This window comes from Dermochelys coriacea, chromosome 6, assembly GCF_009764565.3.
Source record: "Dermochelys coriacea isolate rDerCor1 chromosome 6, rDerCor1.pri.v4, whole genome shotgun sequence".
Taxonomy (NCBI): Eukaryota; Metazoa; Chordata; order Testudines; family Dermochelyidae; genus Dermochelys; species Dermochelys coriacea.
Window position 1 is genome coordinate 58,418,174 of NC_050073.1, and position 23,425 is coordinate 58,441,598.

At 42.2% G+C, this 23,425-nt stretch overlaps 3 protein-coding genes across 8 annotated transcripts in view; 1 reads left to right on the forward strand and 2 right to left on the reverse strand.

The window, feature by feature from the left end:
• ARG2 (arginase 2) overlaps positions 1-2,348 on the reverse strand; it is a 44,921-nt gene extending 42,573 nt beyond the window's left edge. Inside the window, exons 1-3 of one of the 2 annotated variants that reach the window (XM_043517410.1) lie at positions 1,759-2,348; positions 573-692; positions 137-199 (exon numbers count right to left, since the gene is read on the reverse strand). In XM_043517410.1, the coding sequence (XP_043373345.1) occupies positions 137-186 (50 nt within the window). In that variant the 5' untranslated portion in view covers positions 187-199; positions 573-692; positions 1,759-2,348. Of the gene's footprint in view, positions 1-136; positions 200-572 lie in introns of both variants that reach the window. The other variant, XM_043517411.1, reaches the window with a different exon arrangement.
• A 72-nt stretch (positions 2,349-2,420) lies between these two features.
• Positions 2,421-13,221, forward strand: PIGH (phosphatidylinositol glycan anchor biosynthesis class H). Of its 2 annotated transcripts, XM_038404343.2 has the most exons (5): positions 2,437-2,712; positions 6,600-6,809; positions 8,534-8,617; positions 12,294-12,408; positions 12,950-13,221. In XM_038404343.2, exons 1-4 carry the CDS (start codon positions 2,536-2,538, stop codon positions 12,369-12,371), a joined length of 549 nt encoding a protein of 182 aa, XP_038260271.1. In that variant the 5' UTR covers positions 2,437-2,535; the 3' UTR covers positions 12,372-12,408; positions 12,950-13,221. The 2 variants fall into 2 exon arrangements, with proteins under 2 accessions (XP_038260270.1, XP_038260271.1); XM_038404342.2 differs by having other exon boundaries at positions 2,421-2,712; positions 12,294-13,221.
• A 2,285-nt stretch (positions 13,222-15,506) lies between these two features.
• Positions 15,507-23,425, reverse strand: part of PLEKHH1 (pleckstrin homology, MyTH4 and FERM domain containing H1) — an 86,593-nt gene continuing 78,674 nt past the window's right edge. For 3 of the 4 annotated variants that reach the window (XM_038404331.2, XM_038404332.2, XM_043517409.1), the window contains exons 26-29: positions 23,197-23,326; positions 20,148-20,234; positions 19,421-19,567; positions 15,507-19,078 (exon numbers count right to left, since the gene is read on the reverse strand). In XM_038404331.2, coding sequence (XP_038260259.1) covers positions 18,884-19,078; positions 19,421-19,567; positions 20,148-20,234; positions 23,197-23,326 — 559 coding nt within the window. In that variant the 3' untranslated portion in view covers positions 15,507-18,883. Of the gene's footprint in view, positions 19,079-19,420; positions 19,568-20,147; positions 20,235-23,196; positions 23,327-23,425 lie in introns of those variants that run through there. The other variant, XM_038404333.2, reaches the window with a different exon arrangement.

Genomic DNA, 23,425 nt, shown 5'->3' on the forward strand with positions numbered 1-23,425 from the left:
AATTCCTTTATTAAATCCAAAGACCAAACGGTATTTTATACAATTGCTGTAAACATGCCTAGCACCCTAAAAATGTACAGTCACTACACCCAATACAGTAATAAAGTATTGACAAGAACATGATCAGTATACTTACAAACAGGCCTGACCTAGGGAAAACCATTTCATCTTGGCATGCTCCAGCATGATCAGGTAGGATCTGAAAAAGAACCGACAGCTTCAGGGCTCTCTTTATACACTTCAGCTAACTTGCTAGCTTTAGCAAAAACCCAGTTTGAAGCAGTTTATCCTTGCTACTTTCTTTCCTCCAAGGCCTTCCTTTCGGCTCCTCTCTCCTTATTACCAGCTGAATAATGGGATGGTTTGTACTTGTTTCTTTTAAGACAGTTTTCCTTTGTCTTTTTTGCTTTATCAGTTACTTTTTGAACCATATATATCTTTTCCACACTATAAGTAATAATACTTATTATTTTCATGGCCTTCCTTTACTTGCTGATGGGGGCTTTTCCGTACTAGCCACAAACTATAAACCAAACTTAAGCTAACTTTAATTCTTTTAATTTCATAATTACCTCTGCAGCAGGCATTCCTAGGCATGGGTTCTTCAGTTCCCTATCTTATCTTGTCTACTCCTTGTGAGGTATAGTGACAGCAGCAAGTCATCAGGTCCACAGAATACTCACCCAAAAGTTCTGAACGATTTAAGAATTAAGTGGGTGAGCTGCTAACAAAACAATGTAATTTACAATGAAAGCTAGCTGATATTCTTGAGGACTGGAAGGTGGGCTTCATTTTGATGGCTAAAGAAGGCTTGAAAGTCTTTAAGTCTATTCAGGTCTGATTAGTCTGGAATATTAGGTCTATTTTTTAAAGCATTAGGATTAAGCTTGACATTTAAAGGCCACTATCTTTACTTCAGCACTTGACAAGTTGTTTGAAGCAATAGTAAGAAGAACACCTGTCCTAGAGAAACACAATATAAGACCCACAAATTTATTTGAGCATAAGCTTTCATGAGATGAAGTGAGCTGTAGCTCACGAAAGCTTATGCTCAAATAAATTTGTTAGTCTCTAAGGTGCCACACGTACTCCTTTTCTTTTTGCGAATACAGACTAACACGGCTGCTACTCTGAAATATAAGACCCAATTAATGTGGGCTCTAACCGAGAATCACATCTCTCACTTTAGGAGAAGTCTTTGAGGTTGACAAAGGAAAGCCAGTTGATATTATTGGTTCAGACTTTCAAAAAGCTTTAATCAGGTTCCTCATAAGAAGGTGTAGTTAAAGAAACTAAATACAGGGTGTGAGAGAAGTTCTTTTGTGTACTAGAAATTGACAGAAACAGAAAACAAAACAGGAATAAGTCATCAGTTTTTAATCATGGAATGAAGCAAATAAGAGGATATTGCAATGATTTACACTAAGAGCAGTTTAAACTTATTTATTAAACACCTGGAGAAGAAGGTAAACAGTGACGTGGCAAAATCTGCACATGACACAAGATTATTTAGATTAGTCAAAGACTACAGAAGACTGAGGAAGTTCAGAGGCACCTGAGTTAGAGAATTAAATAAAATTCACTGTAGGTAAATATGATGCTCACAGAGAGGAACAGTTTAAATTTCTAACATTACTGGATTGCAAAATAAACAGATATTCAGAAAGAGTGTCTAGCCATACCTGTTGACAGTTTATGTTAGAGTCATTATTGCTTAGTAGCCAGGAAAATATTTGGGAGTCTCTTTCAGACTCTTACCTTAGGGTGGGTTTGTCCTATTTGTCTGAGCTTGATTTTCTAGGGCTCCGGGAGGCTACTATCCTTCTTATAGGATACACCTGGCAAGACCACCTGGTAATCACCCTGCTAAGAGCAATTTACACCAGCATCAAGCCCCACTGAAGTCAACAGGGTTCTGCCTGCATGTTTTACCTTATTAGGGCTCAAGCACGAAGCAGAATCAAGACGTGGCCGTTCATTTCAATTACATGAACGGCGACACCTTGGGCCGGATTGTCAGAGGTGTTGAGCGTCTGGCTCTCCCCAGGCCTTTCTCTGGACCGGGAGCGCTCAGTGCTTCTGAAAAATCAGGCTCAGTGGAGCTCAGATTTAGATGGGAGGCCCCTACGAGCAGCAGCCACGGACAACCTGGGCCTTGGCCTTTTCACAAACTACGCGGCTCTTCGTAAGGAGCCTCCGACTTGGTGCCGGGGAGCTGGGCCAGCCGCGCTGGGCGGCCACCACTTGCGGCTACGGAGACGGGCACCTGGAGACTGAAGTTGCTGCTGCGTAGGGCGGCTCGGCCCCGGACTCCTCGGGCAGCAGCGCCCGCCGAGGCTGGAGGGGGCGGGCGGGTCAGGGGAGGCAGGAGACCGCGTCGGGTCAAAGGGCAACGCGGGGAGCGCGGCCGGGCGGCGGCGGAAGTGAGAGCTCTGGACCATGGAGCTGACGCGCTAGAGCGGCGGGCAGTCGGGGCCGCTCTGCGCGGCGGGAGGCCCGCTCAGTGCGGCTGGCTGGTGGGGCCGGCGGGGCAATATGGAGGAGGGGACGTACCGGGCCGTGTCCGGGGGCCGCATCGCGCTGCAGCGCCGCCAGTACAGCGCCTCCTGCCGGGAGTTCTCGGTGCGCTGCCCTCGGCTGCAGCTGCGCTCGCTGAGCGCCGCTACCTGCTCCGTCTGGCTGGCGGCTTATGGGCTCTTCGTGCTCAGCCAGGTACCGAGGGGCTCCCCGGGCCCGTCCCGACCGCGCCCCCCAAAGCCTCCTCCGCCTTGTCCGTCGTGCGGGCGCCCAGGTCATGCGCCGCCACGTTCTCCCAGCCCCCGAGAGGGACCCCCGAAATCCGCCGTCAGGGGAGCCGTGGGGTCAGCCTGCGCCCCATCGGGGTCCCCCACGGCCCACTGCTCATTTATCAAAGGCTCCCAGAGCTGCAGTCTCCAGGCGGGCACGGAAATTTGGAAAACAGCTTGTGTCATTATTTAAAAGAAGGGACCTTTTATCATTATTGACCCAGGGAATCCCTTTGCCCCCACCACCTTCGCACACGGACACCAGGCAGCAGCCAGCGCCTTAAACCGGCGCAAATTCCGAGAAAGGCATAACAGGAACAAAAATTAAAGGCAGACAAATTCAAGTTAGAACTAAAGCACAAATGTAGCATTGAGGGTGAGTAACTGCTGGAAGAAATGAGCAGGGACGTGGTGGAGTCTCCGTATCTTGATGTCTTCAAATCAAGACTGCATGGATGCCTTTCTGAAAGCTATCCTTTAGGCAAGCTGAAGTTGTTAGATTCAGTATAGGGTAGGGCTGTCGATTAATCGCAGTTAACTCACGCAATTAACTCCAAAATTAATTGCGATTAAAAAAATTAATTGTGATTCATTGCAGTTTTCAGAGTAGCAGCCGTGTCAGTCTGTATTCGCAAAAAGAAAAGGAGTACTTGTGGCACCTTAGAGACTAACCAATTTATTTGAGCATAAGCTTTCGTGAGCTACAGCTCACTTCATCGGACTGTTAAACAAGAGACTACCAATTGAAATTTATTAACTATTTTGGATGTTTTTCTACATTTTCTGTCTTATATTCTGTGTTGTAATTGAAATCAAAGTGTATATTTTGATTATAAATATGTGCACTGTAAAAATGATGAACAGAAGAAATAGTATTTTTCAATTCACCTCAGACAAGTACTGTAGTGCAATCTCTTTGTCTTGAAAGTGCAACTTTACAAATGTAGATTTGTTTTTTGTAGCATAACTGCACTCAAAAACAAAACAATGTAAAACTTCAGAGGCTACAGGTCCACTCAGTCCTACTTCTTGTTCAGCCAATCACTCAGCCAAACAAGTTTGTATACATTTACAGGAGATAATGCTGCTCTCTTCTTATTTACAATGTCATCAGAAAGTGAGAACAAGCATTTGCTTGGCACTTTTGTAGCCAGCATTGCAAGGTATTTACGTGCCAGATATGCTAAACATTCATATGCTGCTTCATGCTTCGGCCACCGTTCCAGAGGACATGCTTTCATGCTGATGATGCTCATTTAAAAAAATAATGAGTTAACTAAATTTGTGACTGAACTCCTTGGGGGAGAATTGTATGTCCCCTGCTCTGTTTTACTCACATTCTGCCATATATTTCATCTTATAGCAGTCTTGGATGATGACCCAGAACGTGTTCATTTTAAGAACACTTTTGCTGCAGATTTGACAAAATGCAAAGAAGGTACCAATGTGAGATTTCTAAAGATAGCTACAGCACTCAACCCAAGATTTAAGAATCGGAAGTGCCTTTCAAAATCTGAGCGGGACGAGGTAGGGAGCATGCTTTCAGATGTCTTAAAAGAGCAACACTCTGATGTGGAAACTACAGAATCTGAACCACCAAAAAAGAAAATCAACCTTCTGCTGGTGACATCTGACTCAGATAATGAAAATGAACATGCATCGGTACATCTAGCCCCCAGATGTAGAAATCATGCTAGTGAGTATGAACACTGACTCCATCTGACTTCAGCTGCTATGATGGCTTATGGAGAGCGAGATGATGCACCAGGTAGCTGAGACTCTGATAATACAGGGCAAAGTAAATTCTTAGAAGTGAATAGAAAGCCAGTTCCTAGCAAATGGATGTAATATATCACTATTCAGGAAGACTGACTGATGTTGCTGTTAAGTAATCTTTAGGGGTGGCCCCATGTAGAGCATTACTGCAATTCTGATTGAGCTGAACTTCTGCTAGTTCACATCCCAAGTCTTGGGCTCACCCAGGCTCTGGGAAAGCAAAGATGTTCTGTCATCTTCATTTGATGAAAATGAGTCAGAGTTGCATGACAGCCATATCCTGATCTCATTATCTTCCCAGAAGCCTCAGTTAGTTTGTAAGCTCCTTCGGTGCAGGGATCATGTATTTTTTATGTATATGGATCTATGTCTAGCATATTGATGGGAGCCAGATTATATACACTGAACAGGAGAGGTGAGTGTCTGGAAACCCACAGGAGATATTTCTTGGGAGCAGACAAGTGATCATGGAGAATAATTCTCTCAAATTTTTCTGGGAGGAAAGAAGGGCACTCCACTAGCAATACCATCTACGTACTTGTGGTCACGTGTCAACAAGACCTTGTGGGCAAAGATTTTAAAGACTGTTGACAGATCTAAAAGAATAGGCATAAATATCTGACCTTTAGCATTACTAAGAGATTGTGAACAACTAGTGAGACCAGTGCAATCTCTATAGTGTATACTGAGGCCAAAAGAAGGACTGAAAAGGCTCAAAGTCTGAGGACTACAGTTAACACTAGCATTGCCACACGACGATCTTCTCAGTGACTTTTCCCAGAAAGCAAAGATAAGAGACCAGGGTGATGATTGGCAAGGTTGTCAATGTCAGAAGATAGTTTATTGAGCAAGGATTTAACAGTCACTTGTTAGTGGGGGAATTGTATCCTAAATTCCTGTAAGAAGGCATTAATCTGTCAGCAGTTGCCCCCAGTGCCTTCCTACTTGATTATATAAGCTGTGAAGAACACTGATCCAAGATGTACATCATTGGTTGAAATTCTTCTATTACCCCAAGAACCTGAGCCTCGATCTCACCACCCTCTTAGTGCAGCGCAGGACCCCTTTCTCCTGTAACAATGCTAGCGAGCAGTCCAGCATCATTCCTCCTTCAAGACAGCCACCAAGGATTATTCAGTTTGGGAAGTGGCATGAAATGAGTTAGAACAACAGAGTTTTGGTCCCTAAGTGATTGAATTAATATTTCCTATGCTCAGCAATGTTCTCTCTAAAATTGGTCCTGGGGATAGGGCACTGGATTTTGAGTCAGGACACCTGGATTCTATTCCCAGCTCTTCAAGTGATGTACTGCTTGAGTTTAATCTAATCATTGATTTAGCACGTATTATTTATATTGTAGTAATACCAAAAGGTCCCAAGATCAGGGCACCATACAAACACCTAGCAAGACACAGTTCCATCTCCAGAAAGCTTACGATCTAAATATACAAGACAAAGCATTGAAGAAAGGGACAAGTATTACTCCCATTGTACAGATCAGGGTACTAAGGCAAAGAAATTAAGATTAATCAAGGTCACGCACTGCAGAACTAGATTGAACTCGCATCTTCTGATTCCCAATCCAGCGCTTGAACCACAAGACCATCCTTTCTGTCTAATCATGCTGGGCCTCTAATTCACCATCTATAAAAAAGGGGTAATACCTGTCTATCTTTGTAAGTGTAAGTGCATCATAATCTGCATTTATATGACAGTCTGTCTTGTATGATATAACTTGGTGTTTTGGGGCAGAGTTAGTAGAACCCACTGGTCAATTATAGGTCCCCCTCCAGGCCTGATCCACTGAGGTATCAATCTGTTACAGCACTCAACCACAGAGTGGCACTTAATTAAATTCAAGGTATAGAGACTCATGCTTCCTGATCTAGAGGTTAGTCCACAGTGTGTCAAGCAAGATGGGAACTGTCCGACTTTCATGGATGACCCTACAATTTACTGTACATAGCCCCGTGTCTATGCTTGCATGCAGTTAATTGCAGGGTTGGAGCCTAAATGCCTGTTTGATTTTCCTTACAGAACAGCATGGTGCTCTCAGCTGCTATATTTATCACCCTGATTGGCTTGATCGTGTACCTGCACTTTGTGAAAATTGACCACGAGTCCCTGTTAGTCGTTGGCTCACTTGGCATCCAGATGACCTCATCCTATGCTTCGGGCAAAGAGAATACAACCTTCATTGAAATGAGCCAAGTGAAGGATGTGGTCATCAATGAGGCCATTTATATGGTAATCAGCTCATACAGCCTTTCTTCTTGTACAGCATAATCAATATTACATCTGTTATGTTTTCCCCTGTGCTTGTGGCTAGGAACAACTGTTTTAACTGGGCAGTGGATTCAGATTTTGTTGTCAAGGCGGAAATTCTTGGACTGGTGTGGTGTCCTTAGCTTCACCAACATTATGTCCTATATTCCTGGCTTCTCTTCCCATTGCACCATCTTTTTCCTTTCTGAATCCTGCTGGAAAGAGGACATTTAAAACAAAAGGCCACATTCATTCCTGATGTAATGAAGTTGATGGTAGTAGATTTACATCAGGGTGAATTTGGGTCAGTGGTTGTAAACATTCCCTCTTGTGCTATTCTTGTGAGTGTTGGTCCTGATGTCCGACACACCAAATGGTTTATAAATCAGAAGACAGACCACAATAAATCTCATTATGTTTGTGGTTTTTCTGATTTTGTTTAAGGTCTTACGGGAAAGCAGCAACTATCCTCTCAATCTATTGGAGTTGATTTCAGATTAAAAATCTAATATTAAATATGGCTAAAATTGCACATATATTGGGTGACAGTGGAGGGAGGGAGTTGCAGTATCAACGTACTGTAACGTAAACAGGGCCTTAGAGACTGAGGTGCATGGGCTGTGTATGTTTTGGGATGATATATTGGTGTGGGTGGGTGGGTTTGGTTTGGTTGTTTCCCTAGATTTGTTCCCTTCCAATGTAGACCAGGTCCAATTGTGCTTGGCTTGTAAGATTTGAAGAGATCTCAGCTGTAGATGGAATGGCTGCAGGATCTCCATTTTCCTCTGAAAAGTATTTGAGAGAACGCTTTTGAAGTTGATTGGTATAGAAAGGAGATACCTGGCTTGTTGGAACGAAAGAGCAGGAAAACCTCTTGGAGTTCATAGCCCTGCGGCGCAGATCTTTACCATGACCTGCAAAAGAAAAAACAACTGAGCTTGGACATGGTTTTTTTTTTCTCTTCATTTTGATGGCTAAAGAAGGCTTGAAAGTCTTTAAGTCTATTCAGGTCTGATTAGTCTGGAAGACTCTATGTGCTGCTCTAAACAACAAAATGTTACCATGTTTGAACACAGTCATGAAAAAGTGAGTCTGCTAACAGCATGTCACTGGCAGCGTCTTTGAAGTCAGTGCAGACCAGGACAAATCCTTTCTTGATTCTTCACAATCCAGTTTAATTATGACATAATTTTATAGGAAAGACAAATCCTGTAATAACTGGAGAATTAGTAAAATGATATCATGAGTCAAAAGGGTAAGAGCAGAAGGAATTTTTAGTCAGACTGTTTAAAACACTTTTTGTGTTTGCTTTTTGTTAATACCTATTGAACTACAGTGACTGACGAACATTTTGGAAAAACAATGTCTTTGTTAAAAATTCAGCACCATTACCTTTTCAGTTAAAGGGAAGGAGATCACAATATCTATGCTGTAAGAGCCTTAAAAGATCCTCCAGCAAAACCCAGAAAAACAGGGCATTCCTGATATTTCTAAGGTAAAACACAGTTGGGAGATGAGAGGAGACCACATCATTTTAAAACAAAAATTGTTCCTCGTTTAAATCAGTTGTTGGTGCTGAGTCATCTCAATATGCCTTACCCCTTCCCTCAGGTCACTTTTGTTAGGAACAGATCCCCTCTCACTGATAATTTAAGGCACCCCGATAAAATTTTCATGCTTTGTTGGTTTTTGCTTTTGTTTTTTAGCAAAAAGTTATCTATTACCTGTGCATCCTTCTCCAAGATCCTCAGGAACCTCATGGGGTATCTGAGGTGGTGCCGCTCTTTCAGGTGAGAATGAAATGGATTGTGGAGAGACTCAAATTTGTAGTTTGTTGGTATTACTGGGGTTCTCAGCACTTTTCATTCCATAATCCCTCACTCAGCCCATTGCAGTTGCTCTCTCTGAGATGTGCCTCAGAGTCCGCCCGCTTGATTCCTATAGCACTTTAGAGCTGGTGCCACAGAAGCAGTAGAAATTAGTGTTGGGAAAACACTTTTGGCTCTCGTGTAGTCCATTCTGGATTCAGAGTAGGAATAGAAAGATGTGCAAATCTCAACCCAAGAAAAAAAGCTCATTGGTCAGCCTAGGAACCAAGGCTGCTGAGTTTCGTAAAGCTTATCTGGCTTCTGTATGTAGTCTCATCCGCAAGCTATACAGTGCTGCCACCAGTAGAGTCTCAGCTACCCACGTCAAAGGTTCTGGTAAGGAGGTACTCTGAAGTAAGTAGATGGTCTCTCCCTTTTTTACCCAATGACAATCAAAGGTTTTGAAACAGAAGCGGTGAGCTGAGGCCTCTGCTTAACATTACCTTCTTTCCTCTCCTCTCTGCCCATTTATTTTTATGATCCCCTTGTTGTTACTTGTCGTAACCTAGGTTATGAGCTCTTTGGGGTTGGGAATTTCTTTTTACTGTCTGACTCTGTACAGTGCCTAACACAATGGGTTTTCCTTTCATGTTCCTAGGCACTACTGAAGTACAAATATAGTAATAACAAATTTTTGTATACTTTGTATAATGTAATGACTCTGCAGCCTTCTCTACCTGTGAAAATTACCTACTGCAGAGTGTCAGGTTTTAGTCATGGTTTCTGAATCACTACTGAACACAATTTGTCAATGGCTACACACTTACAGCTAAATTGCATTAAGCTGCACATGTTGCTGATGATAGGCAAAGATCTCAAAGATACTTACAAATGTTAATGAGTTAAGCTTCTTCAGCAAATCCAACATCACTTGCAATGAGTGAATTCCATTCAGCTCCACCGAGAATCCTGGCATCGGACCGTGATCTCAGCTGCCTCTATTCATTGCCAATGCCAAGGGATAGGCTTCTATTTGGGTGTGGTTTCTCTCACCCACCCAACTCTGAACAGTGCTACTTTCAAGGGTATACCCTGATACTTGTATTTGATTCTCCTTTAACCACTCACTACCAAGGAGCTAGGAAAGAGGATGCTTTAGTCTGAAATGCAATACCCCTCCATAATTCTCACATAAGACAATCTGACATGCTCACTTGAGGGTGCATTCACAGATACTTTAACAGGAGCAGTAACCTCTTGTTACCTCCGCTGTACAGTCTTTATTTCTCTCTGTTATGCCAACTTTAGAGAAGGCAATTTTAATGAATACCATCTGACGGAGCCTGTTAACACGTCTGCACTGACCTGACGTATTGTTCTCTCAAGCTGCCATTAGCAACATTTACAAAGATAGCTTTTAGGTGGACTTCATACTACACTGCTGTTGTGGGAGCTCAAAAGTCATAAAACACTGGGGGACTAGATGACTCAGAAGGTTAGGAATGGGATACAGAACCTTTCACCTCTCTGTTGGCTTTAATCTGACCTAGGTCAGTAGTGACAGAAAATCATTATCCTTTGACTGCCATTTAGAGATTATGTGGAATGAATTGGTGGTTTCAGTCCACTTCCTCTCCTCTTGTGGACAGTAGTAGAAGAGGCTAAGGACTGTGGAGTCTGAATTCCCCTTTCTTAAAGGTAGATCCTCCGGGGCAGGATCCAGGTACATTGGGTCAATATGAGGAAAGCTGCTTCTTATGGTAAATAGAGGAGGAAAAATATATATAAGGTAGTATGGGGGTAACGATTAGGTTATGGGTCTGAGAATCAGGACACCTGGGTTTTATTGCGCAGTCAGAGACTGATTTGCTTTGTGAAAAATCCTCTCACCCTCTGTGTGCTTCAGTCTTGCCTATCTGCAGAATGTAGAACAACACTTAACCATTTTTATAAAGTACTTTGAGATCCTTGGATGATAGGTGCTGTATAAATGCCAGTAAGTAATAGTATTCTGTTTCCTCATCATAAGTGATATTTGGACCATGTGGATGTTTTGCAGCTATGGCATTGATGGCTTATTATAAGGGGGTCAAGGCTGGGAAGCACAGACTAACAAAATGTCAAAAAGGTAACAATAACATAATACACTTGGTGGAATGCATTTTGGCATTACATATTATATACCCCAGCATCATAGTGCTCAGTATGATATATGTACAAGGCCAATAAAAAGAAGCTGTAGAGATCTCACCAAATACCCCTGTTTACCGAGTTATAGTTAAAGCCCAAGGACCACTGAGGCTTAGCAAAGGTTCATTAGTAACTTGCCAGGAACCTAAAAGCCACACTTGATTAGTATAAGAGGGAGCCAACTGCAGTAGTGCCTTTCTTTATTATGGAGGTATTTCTATCTCCTGTCAATCAGGTCCTTCTGGTTTCTCTGTAAATACTCCAAGTACTGATAGTGGATGATTGCTCCCTGTCTCATGTCACATAATTTATTCCCCACCCTCTCATGAGATATATATATATGTTTCACTTGTAACAAATGTATGTATTAGTATGTGCAGTCAAATTTTTTCTTTTCCCTGCATCTGGCACTGATTTACTGGGCCAAATTAAGCCATAGAATTTAGCAATTACCCCTCCTCATACCAACGTTCAGTTTGGCCAGTGTGTAAACTTGGTCAAGTCCCCTGAATAAAATCAGTTAATTTGTCAATTAAAAAGATATGTTTACTTTGAAGAGTATTGTGAGGTTTAATTGGTTTACAAAGCACTTTAAGAACTTGTGAAAAAATGTTGCTATTATATTATTCCTGAAAAGTCAAGGAATTTTAAACTGGAGAAATGTTACTGTTATATTGTTGGTGAGATAGGGAAGTTCAAAGTTGTGCTTCCTGTGACAATTGTAATTCTGTCCTGTTGAACATGTATATTGAGGCATTAAATTAAAGTTCAGATTTAGTAATACAGAATGCTACATGTACAAAGGATAAAAGTTACAGTTTCTGTGTGATCCATCAACTTGAATATTCTAGTCTCTAAGTGTTTAAAACCTCAACCATAACATTGCATTAACTTAAAGAACAAAAAGAAAAGGAGGACTTGTGGTACCTTAGAGACTAACAAATTTATTAGAGCATAAGCTTTCGTGAGCTACAGCTCAAAATTTGTCAGTCTCTAAGGTGCCACAAGTACTCCTTTTCTTTTTGCGAATACAGACTAACACGGCTGCTACTCTGAAACCTGTCATTAAAGAACAAAGTGAATGTCCTGTTCCTTAAAGGGACTGCATTGACAGCCTTGAGAACTGAAGTCCTCTAACCACAGGACAGGTACAACACAGGCTACGCTCATACAGTCATTCCCCTCCAATCTGCCTCAGCTCTTCCTTGGAGCCTGATGGATCACCTCGAGTTGTATGGATATGAGAGGAGTTCACTCTATAGAGTCATCATCTCGCTTCAGGAAAATAATTTACTGCAGATGCCTTGCTTTTGAGTTCCCTCTGTATCCATGCCAATGGTAGCTTGCTTTGTGTGAGCCTTCTTCCCACTCCTTCCTCCATCTGATAAATGTTACTGTGGATGAATATTAAAACTCTTACCTCTTCAGCAACCAACCCAGAGCCTGACTGTTTTTCCTTGACCTCTAGAGCTCCAAGCCACGTCTAGACTGTCTGGTTGAAGTGTACCGAAGTTGCCAAGAAATCCTGGAGCAGAGGAAGACTTAAAACTTCATCAGAACTTTAAACTAAAAAGCTCATCAAGGTAGAAAACTCACACCAAACTACGATAGATTGTATATAGTAAATGAACCTCAAACCAAAACAGTCCTGCAGTTGTCCTTCACTAGATGGTGCATGTAGACTGTGATCCAGCAGCAAGTGAAGTTGTTGCTAGTGCCCTGGCTGGTGGCCCACTGTTATGGAAAATTTTTCAGCCCATGCACAAAATCTATCCTTGCCAAGATGATGATGTAAAAGTTAATGATAAATTTACTTGGCTGTCCAAAATATTAACACAACTCAGATTAGTAGAATTTTTCAAGACTGGAGCCTCAGAGATGAGATTAGATTTCCTTCCCCGCTGCCCACCCTGCCAGTAGAGGGGTGGGACTAGGTATGGGGAGATCATGCAACAAATTTATACTCCTTTAATAAATCCTAAAACAAATTCTGATAAGCACACAATACAACTTTGGCCAAATTGCCAATAAACCCACAAAGAACAAACCAATCAAATGCCCTCTACAGTGAATATTTGTATTACATTTTGTTGTGAAATTCTTTAAACCTTTTGTTTGAAAAAGGAGGTATCGTCCCTAAGTGAGCCAAAGCTAAGCAGATGTGCGAAGAGGAGCTCTGGTCTGATGAGAGCTAAGAGAAAGGAAACTTGCCAAGGAAAATGCCAAACTTGCTGCAGCATTTCATTCTTTGTTTTCCGGACTGTTTACCGGTTACTTCGTTTGGATGGCAAAGGCCACCTATAAATGTCTGGGACTCCTTGCGTGTGTGGGGAAACCTGCCACTGATAATGTTGTGTAATGAGAATGTGTGTAAATAAAGTTTTTATTGGCTTGTGCCCTTGGGAGTATTACATGGTGTGAATTTGTATTGTACCTCACTGTTGGGAGACAGACCAGTCCTTGCTTACAGACAGCCCCCCAATCTGAAGCAAATACTCACCAGCAACCACACACCACACAACAGAACCACTAACCCAGGAACCTATCCTTGCAACAAAGCCCGTTGCCAACTCTGTCCACATATCTATTCAGGAGATACCATCATAGGGCCTAATCACATCAGCCACACTATCAGAGGCTCGTTCACCTGTGCATCTACCAATGTGATATATGCCATCATGTGCCAGCAATGCCCCTCTGCCATGTACATTGGCCAAACTGGACAGTCTCTACGTAAAAGAATGAATGGACACAAATCAGACGTCAAGAATTATAACATTCAAAACCAGTTGGAGAACACTTCAATCTCTCTGGTCACTCGATCACAGACCTAAGAGTGGCTATACTTCAACAAAAAAGCTTCAAAAACAGACTCCAACGAGAGACTGCTGAATTGGAATTAATTTGCAAACTGGATACAATTAACTTAGGCTTGAATAGAGACTGGGAATGGATGAGTCATTACACAAAGTAAAACTATTTCCCCATGGTATTTCTCCCTCCCACCCCACCCCCCACTGTTCCTCTGATATTCTTGTTAACTGCTGGAATTAGCCTACCTGCTTGTCACCATGAAAGGTTTTCCTCCTTCCCCCCCCTGCTGTTGGTGATGGCTTATCTTAAGTGATCACTCTCCTTACAGTGTGTATGATAAACCCATTGTTTCATGTTCTCTGTGTGTGTGTATATAAATCTCTCCTCTGTTTTTTCCACCAAATGCATCCGATGAAGTGAGCTGTAGCTCACGAAAGCTTATGCTCTAATAAATTTGTTAGTCTCTAAGGTGCCACAAGTACTCCTTTTCTTTTTGCGAATACAGACTAACACGGCTGCTACTCTGAAACCTGTTATCCTGAAGATTATTGTAGCTTTTAACTAAGATGACTAGAGGTGTGGGCTTTTTTGAACTCTTTCATAATAGTATAACGTGGGCAGCTAAACCTTTGCCCACCTAAAGGACATGTCAGCAGCTCATCAGGAGCCTATGGCTCACACATAATTTGCATTAAAATGGAGCTAGGTATATCACTATGCAGTGCTCAAGGTGCTAAGATGGCAGTGACTCTGAAAATATTAAATTTACACTTTAGAAAGAAATGCCTTCCTATTACATGTTAGCACATAAGGCAAGAGCTCTGGGTTCTGCCACTGACTTCTGGGTGGCCTTGGTCAAGTCATTTAACCTTTCTGTGCTTCAGTTTCTCACCCATACTTGAATTCATGTCTTAATTACTGAAGTCATAGCTGGAGTTATAGACTTTAAGAGCTAAATCTTGCCCTGGTATAAGTTAGTTGGACTCCACTGAACTCAATGAAGTTGTATCCTTTAAGAGTAGGTGCTGGAAGCCCAGGCATAGTTGAGGTTTGGCCTTTTAAGAGTGGGAAGCCATGGGAGGTGTAGTTTCCAGGAGGGATTGTTTGAGATCCTGTGAGTAGGCACTCACATGACTAGCAGGACTATGTAAGAAGCAGCCTGTGGTTCAGTGAGAGGGGGGAATGAAGGTATGAGGTGGGGTGGTTTCTCCTTGGTAATAGGCCTCAGGAGACAGCCAGGTCACCGGGTAGAACAGAGCTGGGAAAAGACTTGAGAGAGATCTAGGGACAGGATAGAGAAGGACCCTGAGGAGGGGCATTGCTGGAAGGAAGTAGTCTGGGTAGGATAGGGCAGAGGGATGTTGAAGAGAGTTGATGCTCAATTAGGGGGTCCAGGCTGGGACTTTCAGTGACAGTGGGAGGAAGTCTCCTGTCTATGGTTCTGTGCCAGCAGGGCAAATAGACTGTTGAGCCCAGGAAGATGGTAGAAGAGGATCTGTGGGTGAAGATACTATGTGGCCCTGTGAGGGTGCCCACTGAGTGAACAGGAAGAACTACCTAGTCTGAGGAGTGCTGGCAAGTTGTTTTTTAATGGCAGAAGGGGTGGAGTTCTTGTGGCTTACCTGGAGGCCTAAGTCATCTCAGTGACCCCAAGCATTGAGAGCTGGAGCCCACCAGAGAGAAACAGTGGGTCGGAATGGGAAAGTTGAAGCAGGTGCATGCCCAGAAGCCAAGGGAAGTACGGCCATCTTTTTAACATGCCTACTTACATCCAGGCTGGTTTTGTCTCCTAAAAGATTGTCACAATTTGACATCAAACTGCTGCTGAAATGCTGATTATGATATAATGAAACAAACACAGCTTGAGTCACCGACAACTGCATTTTATTAAGAACAAGAAAACCTCACAGTATCTCACAGTTATCCTTTTACATACAGCACAGCAGTCAGGCTTCTGTTATTCAGTATCTCATTCTACACTTTAGAAAATGTCCAGTCATTGCCAAGAGTGTTGATGAAAATAAAAAATTAAATTCTCTACCGAGGAATCAAAAAAATAGTTAAGCTATCTACACAGTTTTCTGAAGTCAGGTAAGCTATAAATAAGAGGTATATGGTGGCATTCACCAAAGTGGGGGTGTTCCCTGAAATGCTCAAGTATTGATGAATGCTCACAAGATCTAATGCCTAAAGGAACAACATGCCATGCTGTCGAGTTTAAAGTGCAGTTATGGTCAGAAAAATGACAGTAAAAATGGCCCCTTTCTTACTCAATTTCTCTGCTTCCTGTGTGTGAGTCAAATCGTTAATGTAATAAGTGTTACTCCTGTAGGGCTTTGTGCATCATTAACACAAGTAACAGCTCAATTCGGATTGAGGAATCTTTGTTGCTGGTGATAATGTAAGAGGCAGAAGGCCAGCTGGATTCTCATATCCCAGGGGAGGATTGCAGTGCAGACAATTGGAAAAAAAACCACCATTTGACTCCAATTGGCACATTTGTACTGGGATTAGAGAGAGAGAATAAATACCAGAGACCACAATGTCAATATATGTAGTCACTTTTTTGACTATATCTGCAACTTTTAAAAGGCTAAAAATCAAAACTTTGTCAAAATTATTCTTTGACTCAGAAAATCCACAGCCCATCTCAATAGTGTGACGGGGAAAGTCCCCGAACATGTGAGAACTGGGTAAATTACAGTATATACAAATCAGGTCTCCAGGATTTATCAGCTCCAGCTTGCTGTTTCTGGCACATTAACTTTCACCAGCCCACCAGCCTTTCTATATTTTAGAGCCCTAAAAGGATTCTGTCAGGAATTGCTTAGAATCATACAAGATAATTTTCCCAGTTCCATGATCTTCACTATTTGTGCCTAATTAGTCATTGTAAGCTTGAAATCGAACCCTGTTTTCCTTCTGTAATGTCCTCGTTGTATACACTGGCTTGTTGTTGTAAGGTTGCTTGTAGTATGCTGGGTTGTATACACTGGTTTGCAGGGTTGCTGATGGGCACGAGGTTAAGCGCATTGACAATAACAAAACAGTTTGCTCATTCTGAATGCTGGGCTGGAAGAACTGGTTTGTTACTGTAGAACTGCTCATGGGGACTGGATTCTTTTGGTGCGGTGCCCATGTCAGCTAGGCAGTGCACATAGTTTGTTATAGGTTGTTCGTGGGTGCTGGAGAGATGACAATTTAACTTTTTTTAAAGCTTTTTAGAAAGCTAGAAGATTGATGAGCATAGTATAAAAACCTAGCTAGGTAGATTTGTGTGTCTTTGAAGGATAATTTAAAAAACCTATGTGAAACCTCTACAAAAAATTTCACATTTTGAGCCTTGTGACTTTGACAGAGTCCCTTTGGGACTGGTGAAACAGCACTAGTTAGGAAGGCCTGAAGGGCAGCATTTGGGAATATATTTGCTAGCCACTTTCCCTTGCCCTAATGGTATGGTGGAAGCTGGGGTTTGGAAGTAACTGCACCTATGAAATTAGTGTGGTCTAGCTATTTCTAAAAACTACACCAGTTGCTGGAAGACATTATAAATACAAAATTCATTTGCCTTGCCATCCCAATTCGTAGAGATCACGTGCAGTAATGTTATACAGTAGTGAACACATCCTGAAATACATACAATATAGTGGTGAACACCAAGATTCTTTGAAAGAATACGTCTGGGGACTGTGCATGATAAATACAGCCCTGTGGTGGAGACCTAGCTTTTTGTCCATTATATAGACCAGCATGGCATTCCATGGTACCTCAGTCCTGCAGAAGTAAGGACATCGTCAGACATCTGTTCCAGTCCTAATCACTCTTTACTAAGTTCTCAAAATACAGAGATGTTGCCACATTTCTGCCCTAATTTTACTAAAGCAAAATTGCCCTGGCCTTTGTTTTAAAGTAGTATTAAACTCTCCTCCTTTACTCTCCCTTTTTCTCTATAATATGCTTTCTTCAAAGATAGACTGTGACATTTCTTGTCAGCTTAGCTTCCTTTCATCTAGTCAACTTTATTTTTTCCCTTTCTATGTCTTTCTTAGACTACAGGTCAATACAGGCTCAGGACTGCATCAGCTTTTGAATCTGAGCACCAATCACATTGATGTGTCCAGCACAGCTGCGGGGTTAAGTTCACTTGTAGTCTTGGTGTGCATGCATATTCAGCAGCACAGTACAAAATATTGTAGGTCATACAGAAAGACTAGTTATTTTAACTTGTTTTGGGGTTGGCAATAGTGAAATTAAACACCATCGGAAAGTCTTTGGAACATGGAGGACATTCACCACCAGAGCATAGGGTTAATGTTGTACCTAAACTACATGATAGGGTCACCGTAAAGCTCCATTATATTACTCTTTGCACTCTAGTAATTGTCCTGTTTTGGTGCATGCATTTTCTGATCCAGGAATATAAAACTTGTCATACTGGCCACATTCATTATGAAGTATTCTTGCAGAAGGCTCATACCACAGTTCTCATCACTGTGTATTATTCTTGAAACACACAAAAGTCAAAAGTCCATTGCTCAAGTTGCTTACAGTCTAATTAAGGTGAAGGACAGGTAAGTTAATGATTCAAAGGTGAAGTGGACATACAGGATTTGTCAGGAGATGAATGGTGAAAAGCTACTGAAAAGGGATGTGTTAAGGATACAAGAGAGCTCATGAGGAGCGCAAGAAGTGGGAGACAGTTTCTAGGCATAGGGAATGGTGAACTGAGACAAGGTGCAAAGCCCAGAATGGGAAGGGACATGCTTGTAAGAGCAGCTTGAACATGACATGGAAGTAGGGTTGCCAACCCTCCAGGATTGTCCTGGAGTCTCAAGGAATTAAAGATTAATCTTTAATTAAAGCTTACATCGTGTGATAGAAACTCCAAGAATATGTCCAACCAAAATTGACAACCCTACGATGGAAGGAGTGCAAAAGCAAGTGAAGAGATTCAGAGGGAGTGACATGATTGGAGCAGCAAGAAGGGAAGATGACCTTAGCCACAATGTTTAGGGTAGCATGTAGCAGAGAGAGGAAATGTGGACAGACCCCAAAATCTAGTCTTTAGAAAAGAAAGGATATTATCTCTAAACATACTTCATACCACACTGAGGAGAGAGAACTGGAGTCTGCATTAAAACAGGATACATAAACAGCAAAATCACGGCAGTCCTCAACTCAAAATTGGGCAGCTTGCAAAAAAACCCCAAACCACTAAAGCCCAAAGACACTAAAAACAAGCACTCAAAGCAGTGTAGGCCCCTTGGTAGTACGGGGCATGGAAGGAAAGAAACACTGGCTTTGAGTCTCCCAGAGCTTTTTAGTTGGCGTTGTGCTCAGAGGCGAGATGATGCTCAGAGAAGGAGGTGCAGGAGACAGGAGGGGAGTCAGTGCACAGTAGTTAATATAGCTGGCAATTAGAAGAGTCACCTCAACAATCTGTGGGAGAAAGAAAATGATTAACTGTAGATCAGTTAGAGGGAAAATGCACTTTGGTTTCCAGCACCCATGTGCAGAGAAATGGCTGAGCATGGCAATGTCTGAAAGCTGAGTTGCTCTATTTAGGGCTGAGTGAATACATTTAGGGCTGGGTTGAATGGATCAATCAGTTTGAGGCCCATGCCCATAAGGGGCTTCCCAGGTTGAAAGCACAGGAGAGTTAGAGCAGAAAGGAAAGGAATGATTCCTTAGGAAATACACCAAAGGCCTAGCTGGTTTTAATACATATTTTTTCTGCTGTCAGGTGGAAGGGACCTATTTTGCTGTTTGTCTTATACCCACCTTTGGAGCTGCCATTCTGAAAAGTAGTTTTTCAGTGCTGTTTTTCCCAGAACTCCTATCCTTCCCCTGACTGACTACAATCATGAAGTCATCCCGACAGCCTCCAAAGGTCAGCACAGACGGGTATGCATAAGATAGCCTTAAGTGCTGCAGACAATGGAGAGAAAGTTCAATCAGCAACTAGATTCTTTTAAAAGAAAAAAAAGTTTCCCCAAAGAGTACTCTTGTTATTTGCCTAGACAACATCAGATTCCCAGTAATGAAAACAGCTGTAAGCAGCTCTGCTGTGCTGAATAGAATGTAGACATACTGTTAATAGTCCAAATTTACGCCCCTGTTTGGGATTTAGCTTTATTGGTAATTCAGATAACAAAGAAACATCTCAGCCTAAGCTTGATCCCCGTATTAGGCTGTTCCTAAGATTTCCCGGTGCCTAGCTGCCTCTGAGAGAGATAGTCCAACTGTTTTAATAGCCTGGTTGGAATTAACAAATTGCATCTGCCACTCTGACTCAGCAGTAATGACTCTGTATCTTTATGCAGGGTTCAAATACAGAAAACCTTTTCCATCTCTAACTTCTGTGTGTCAAATCCTGGTCCCATTTGAAGTCAATGGAAGTTTACCATTGATTTTAGTGTGGCCAGGATTTTACTCTATAAGTCTAGATTTGGGAATATGCTTCTGCAGGGATGAAGTTATTTTTCTCAATCAACACGCTTTACCATACCATAGTGTTGTAATCCAGTATGCTAATACCATCTTCATTCACAGCTATCCAAACTGGACAATCTTCCAAAGGAGAAGGAAGGACAGGCTGGGGAAATAATAAATAACTTATATAGGTATTTATACAGCAGCGCAAAAATAAGATATTTCCACCATATTTCTTGGGTATTGAGGACCAGCTAGCAGGGAACTGAGATTCCTGTACATTAGCTAGCCTGACTGAATTTATTTAACTTGCAATAGCTACTTCATCATTGCATATCTTGTAAAACTGATCCCAGTGACTGATATAATCTTGTTCATGAGAATAGTTCACCTCCATGATTTTAAAATGTGTTTTATTTTAAAAATTAAACTAAGTCAGCATACTGAAAACTGAATGTAATGCTGGTCCAAGATGCCAGTTTGACAGTCATAGTCTATTCAGGTTCTTGTGTTGCTTCCATCACCATGGGGTCTGAGGCTGACATCCTTTGTTCTTCCACAGAACAGGCACACTGTGGGCAGCAGCAATGCAGGTGTCCCTACACTGTCTTCTGTCAGTGTGCTTCAGTCCTGTCCTCAAGTAACAGTACTGCAGCACAGTGTCCTAGGCCGATATTGCCAAGAGGCCAATTAGTGCCAGTTGTGGGGGTATCCTAAGAACTAGACTCAGATTACCAATGTCTTTTACATAGGCCATCAGAAAGCAATGGTCACTGTCAAACAAGGCTATATCTGAGCCAGTGATTTAGATGAGAAAAGCTCTCTAGCCTATTAGCAATCCCCTGAGCCATCCAGTGCCTCCACAGTCATTTCCCGTATACAGTATTTATAACATGCCAGAAATACTGGGGGAGGTAGCAAATCTATGTGCATCAGAGAATTCCAATCAGAGGGACAATGGTGTTAACAATTTATTTTGTGTGAGACCCCTCCAAGATGTGTTACTGAGCCTTGACATGGACTGAGGATATCCAGGGACTAGTTTCCTGAGAGGGAAACTCTATGCTCTAAATTAAGGAACTCAGAACTGCTAATGATTTGAAGTGAGTTGTGCTCATGTGTGAAGGTTTTTATCTCATCAGAATGAAGTCTGTTTTATCAAAGACGATTCAGATTATTTGGTAAACACAGGAGACACTGTGTTGTGCATTATTGTTATGGCTAATGCCACTGATTTCTCATGGGACTCTGTGCTGTGTTATTGTTATGACTAATTCATAGTTCTGGCAGTGTAACTATCAGAAAGGTGTCAAACAGATTGTTCTTTAAACTCTGGATGGAATTATTGTATCTTCTGCTTTTCAACCCCACTGACTCCAAATGCTTGTGATCTTTCCTGCTTTTACTGGTGACAGCCACTGAGTTTAAGGAAGCCTGCATGCTCTCTGAACTTGAAGAAAACTTCCAGTTTAATTGCACACAAGGGCAGTACTTTTACTTTAAGATTTTATTTCAGAAAGTCAAGTACTTTGATTGCAAAGCAAGAGACCAAAGGATCACAACTACTGTCTGCACTTAAGGGCATGTCTACACTATGGAGACTATACTGGCATGGTAGATTGGCATGGGGTTTTTCTGTCAGTGTAGGAACATCACCTCCCTGAACAAAATTAGCTGTATTGACAGAAGCTCTCTTCCACTGACCTCACTATGTATATACAGGGTTTCATGCTGGCATGGCTGTGTCAGTCAGGGCTGTGGTTTTTTGCAAATTCCTGACATGGTATACCAATATAACTTGCCTGTGTAGACCCGGCCTTAGGGTATGTCTACACTGCAGGCAGGAGGTCTGATTGCTGCACATGTAGACATACCCAAGCTAGCTCACTAAAAATAGCAGTGAAGCTGTGGGAGCACTAGCTAGCCATTCTAGTATAAGCCTGCCTTGTACCCTGGGTACCAATTTGGGTGCCTAGCCCATGCTGCCAGCTGTGCTGCTGCAGCTTCACTGCTATTTTTAGCGAGTTAGCTTGATCTGAGCTAGCTCAGGTATGACTATGCATGTAGCGATCACACCTGACAACTGCAGTGTAAACATACACTAATATGGGAGGGTGTAGTAGACTAGGTCTCTAAGTTTAGGATGGTTGAAAGGTTAGAACAAACTGTTGGAAGCCAGGACTCCTGGGTTCCGTTCCTGGCTGTGCCACTGATGTGATTCTTGAAAGTGAACTTAGCCAATCTGTGCTTCAGTTTCTCTCTTTGTACAGTAGGGATAGTAATACTGTTTGCCTTCCTCACATGAGAACAGGGATTGTTGCACAGTGCTACCTACAGAACTGAAACATCGGTTCTCTCCATTTACATGTCACTAGCTACAGGGTAGGATTTACAGAGGTTTTTTCTTTTTTCTCCTCTGGTAAGTACTTAAGGAATACTATTTTTTAAACTATATTTGCTCGTCATCAAAGGCACAGTGTTGATCCATAAGGATTTGTCTACACAAACACACAGTTTGCAGCAAGCTGGCAAGTAAATCTGCCCTGCACGAGCCTGCTGCGTACTAAGTGTCCATGTAGACCCTGCTGCTACGCACTAGGGAACTTTTATGGTGTTGCAGCAGGGTTCATGTAGACAATTAGTGCCTGGCAGGCTAGTGGAGGGGAGATTTACACTCCAGCCTGCTACAAACTAAGTTTGGTAGACAAGTTCTGACTCCTAAGAGCTTCAGTGTATAATTTGTGGCACTCTAGCAACCCCTAGTGTCTCTAAAACATATTTGCAAAAAGAAAAGGAGTACTTGTGGCACCTTAGAGACTAACAAATTTATTTGAGCATAAAGCTTTCGTGAGCTACAGCTCACTTCATCGGATGCATTTGGTGGAAAAAACATATTTGTCTTCTCTATTCCATCTAAACAGATGGGAAACTAAATACAGCTTGGTCAGCCAGATGGAATGGTATGGAAAGTGCTGTACCTCTAAATAACTTCCAAAGGTGGGGAGAGCGGGTTCCCCATGAGGTATGAGCTCTTTTAGCAAAGACTGTAATAGTAGCTGAGCTGAACAAGTTTAACTTGGGGATAAAGAAACAAAGTACTCCAGCAAGAAGCCACTTGTGATTACCTTTGCAGCAAATACCTTGGCTCCAAAGAGAGGCCATTTCCGGGCCACTGTCAAATAAATTCTAATGCATTCTAGTGGAGAGCATCCCTGCAGCACCATCCACTTTGTAGCCAGCCACTCAGCCAGCCGCCTGTGGGAATCCAGATTACATTATAACATTTGCTCATGTCTTCAATAACTTATTATAAAAATAATGTTACATTTATACAGTGTTTTTCATCCTGAAGGG

Excerpts from the sequence above, each read along its gene's own strand:
- PIGH (XM_038404342.2), top strand. The coding sequence starts at position 2,536 with ATGGAGGAGGGGACGTACCGGGCCGTGTCCGGGGGCCGCATCGCGCTG. Across the intron at positions 6,810-8,533 it reads TCAATGAGGCCATTTATATG|CAAAAAGTTATCTATTACCT; the intron begins GTAATCAGCTCA and ends TTTGTTTTTTAG. Across the intron at positions 8,618-12,293 it reads AGGTGGTGCCGCTCTTTCAG|AGCTCCAAGCCACGTCTAGA; the intron begins GTGAGAATGAAA and ends CTTGACCTCTAG.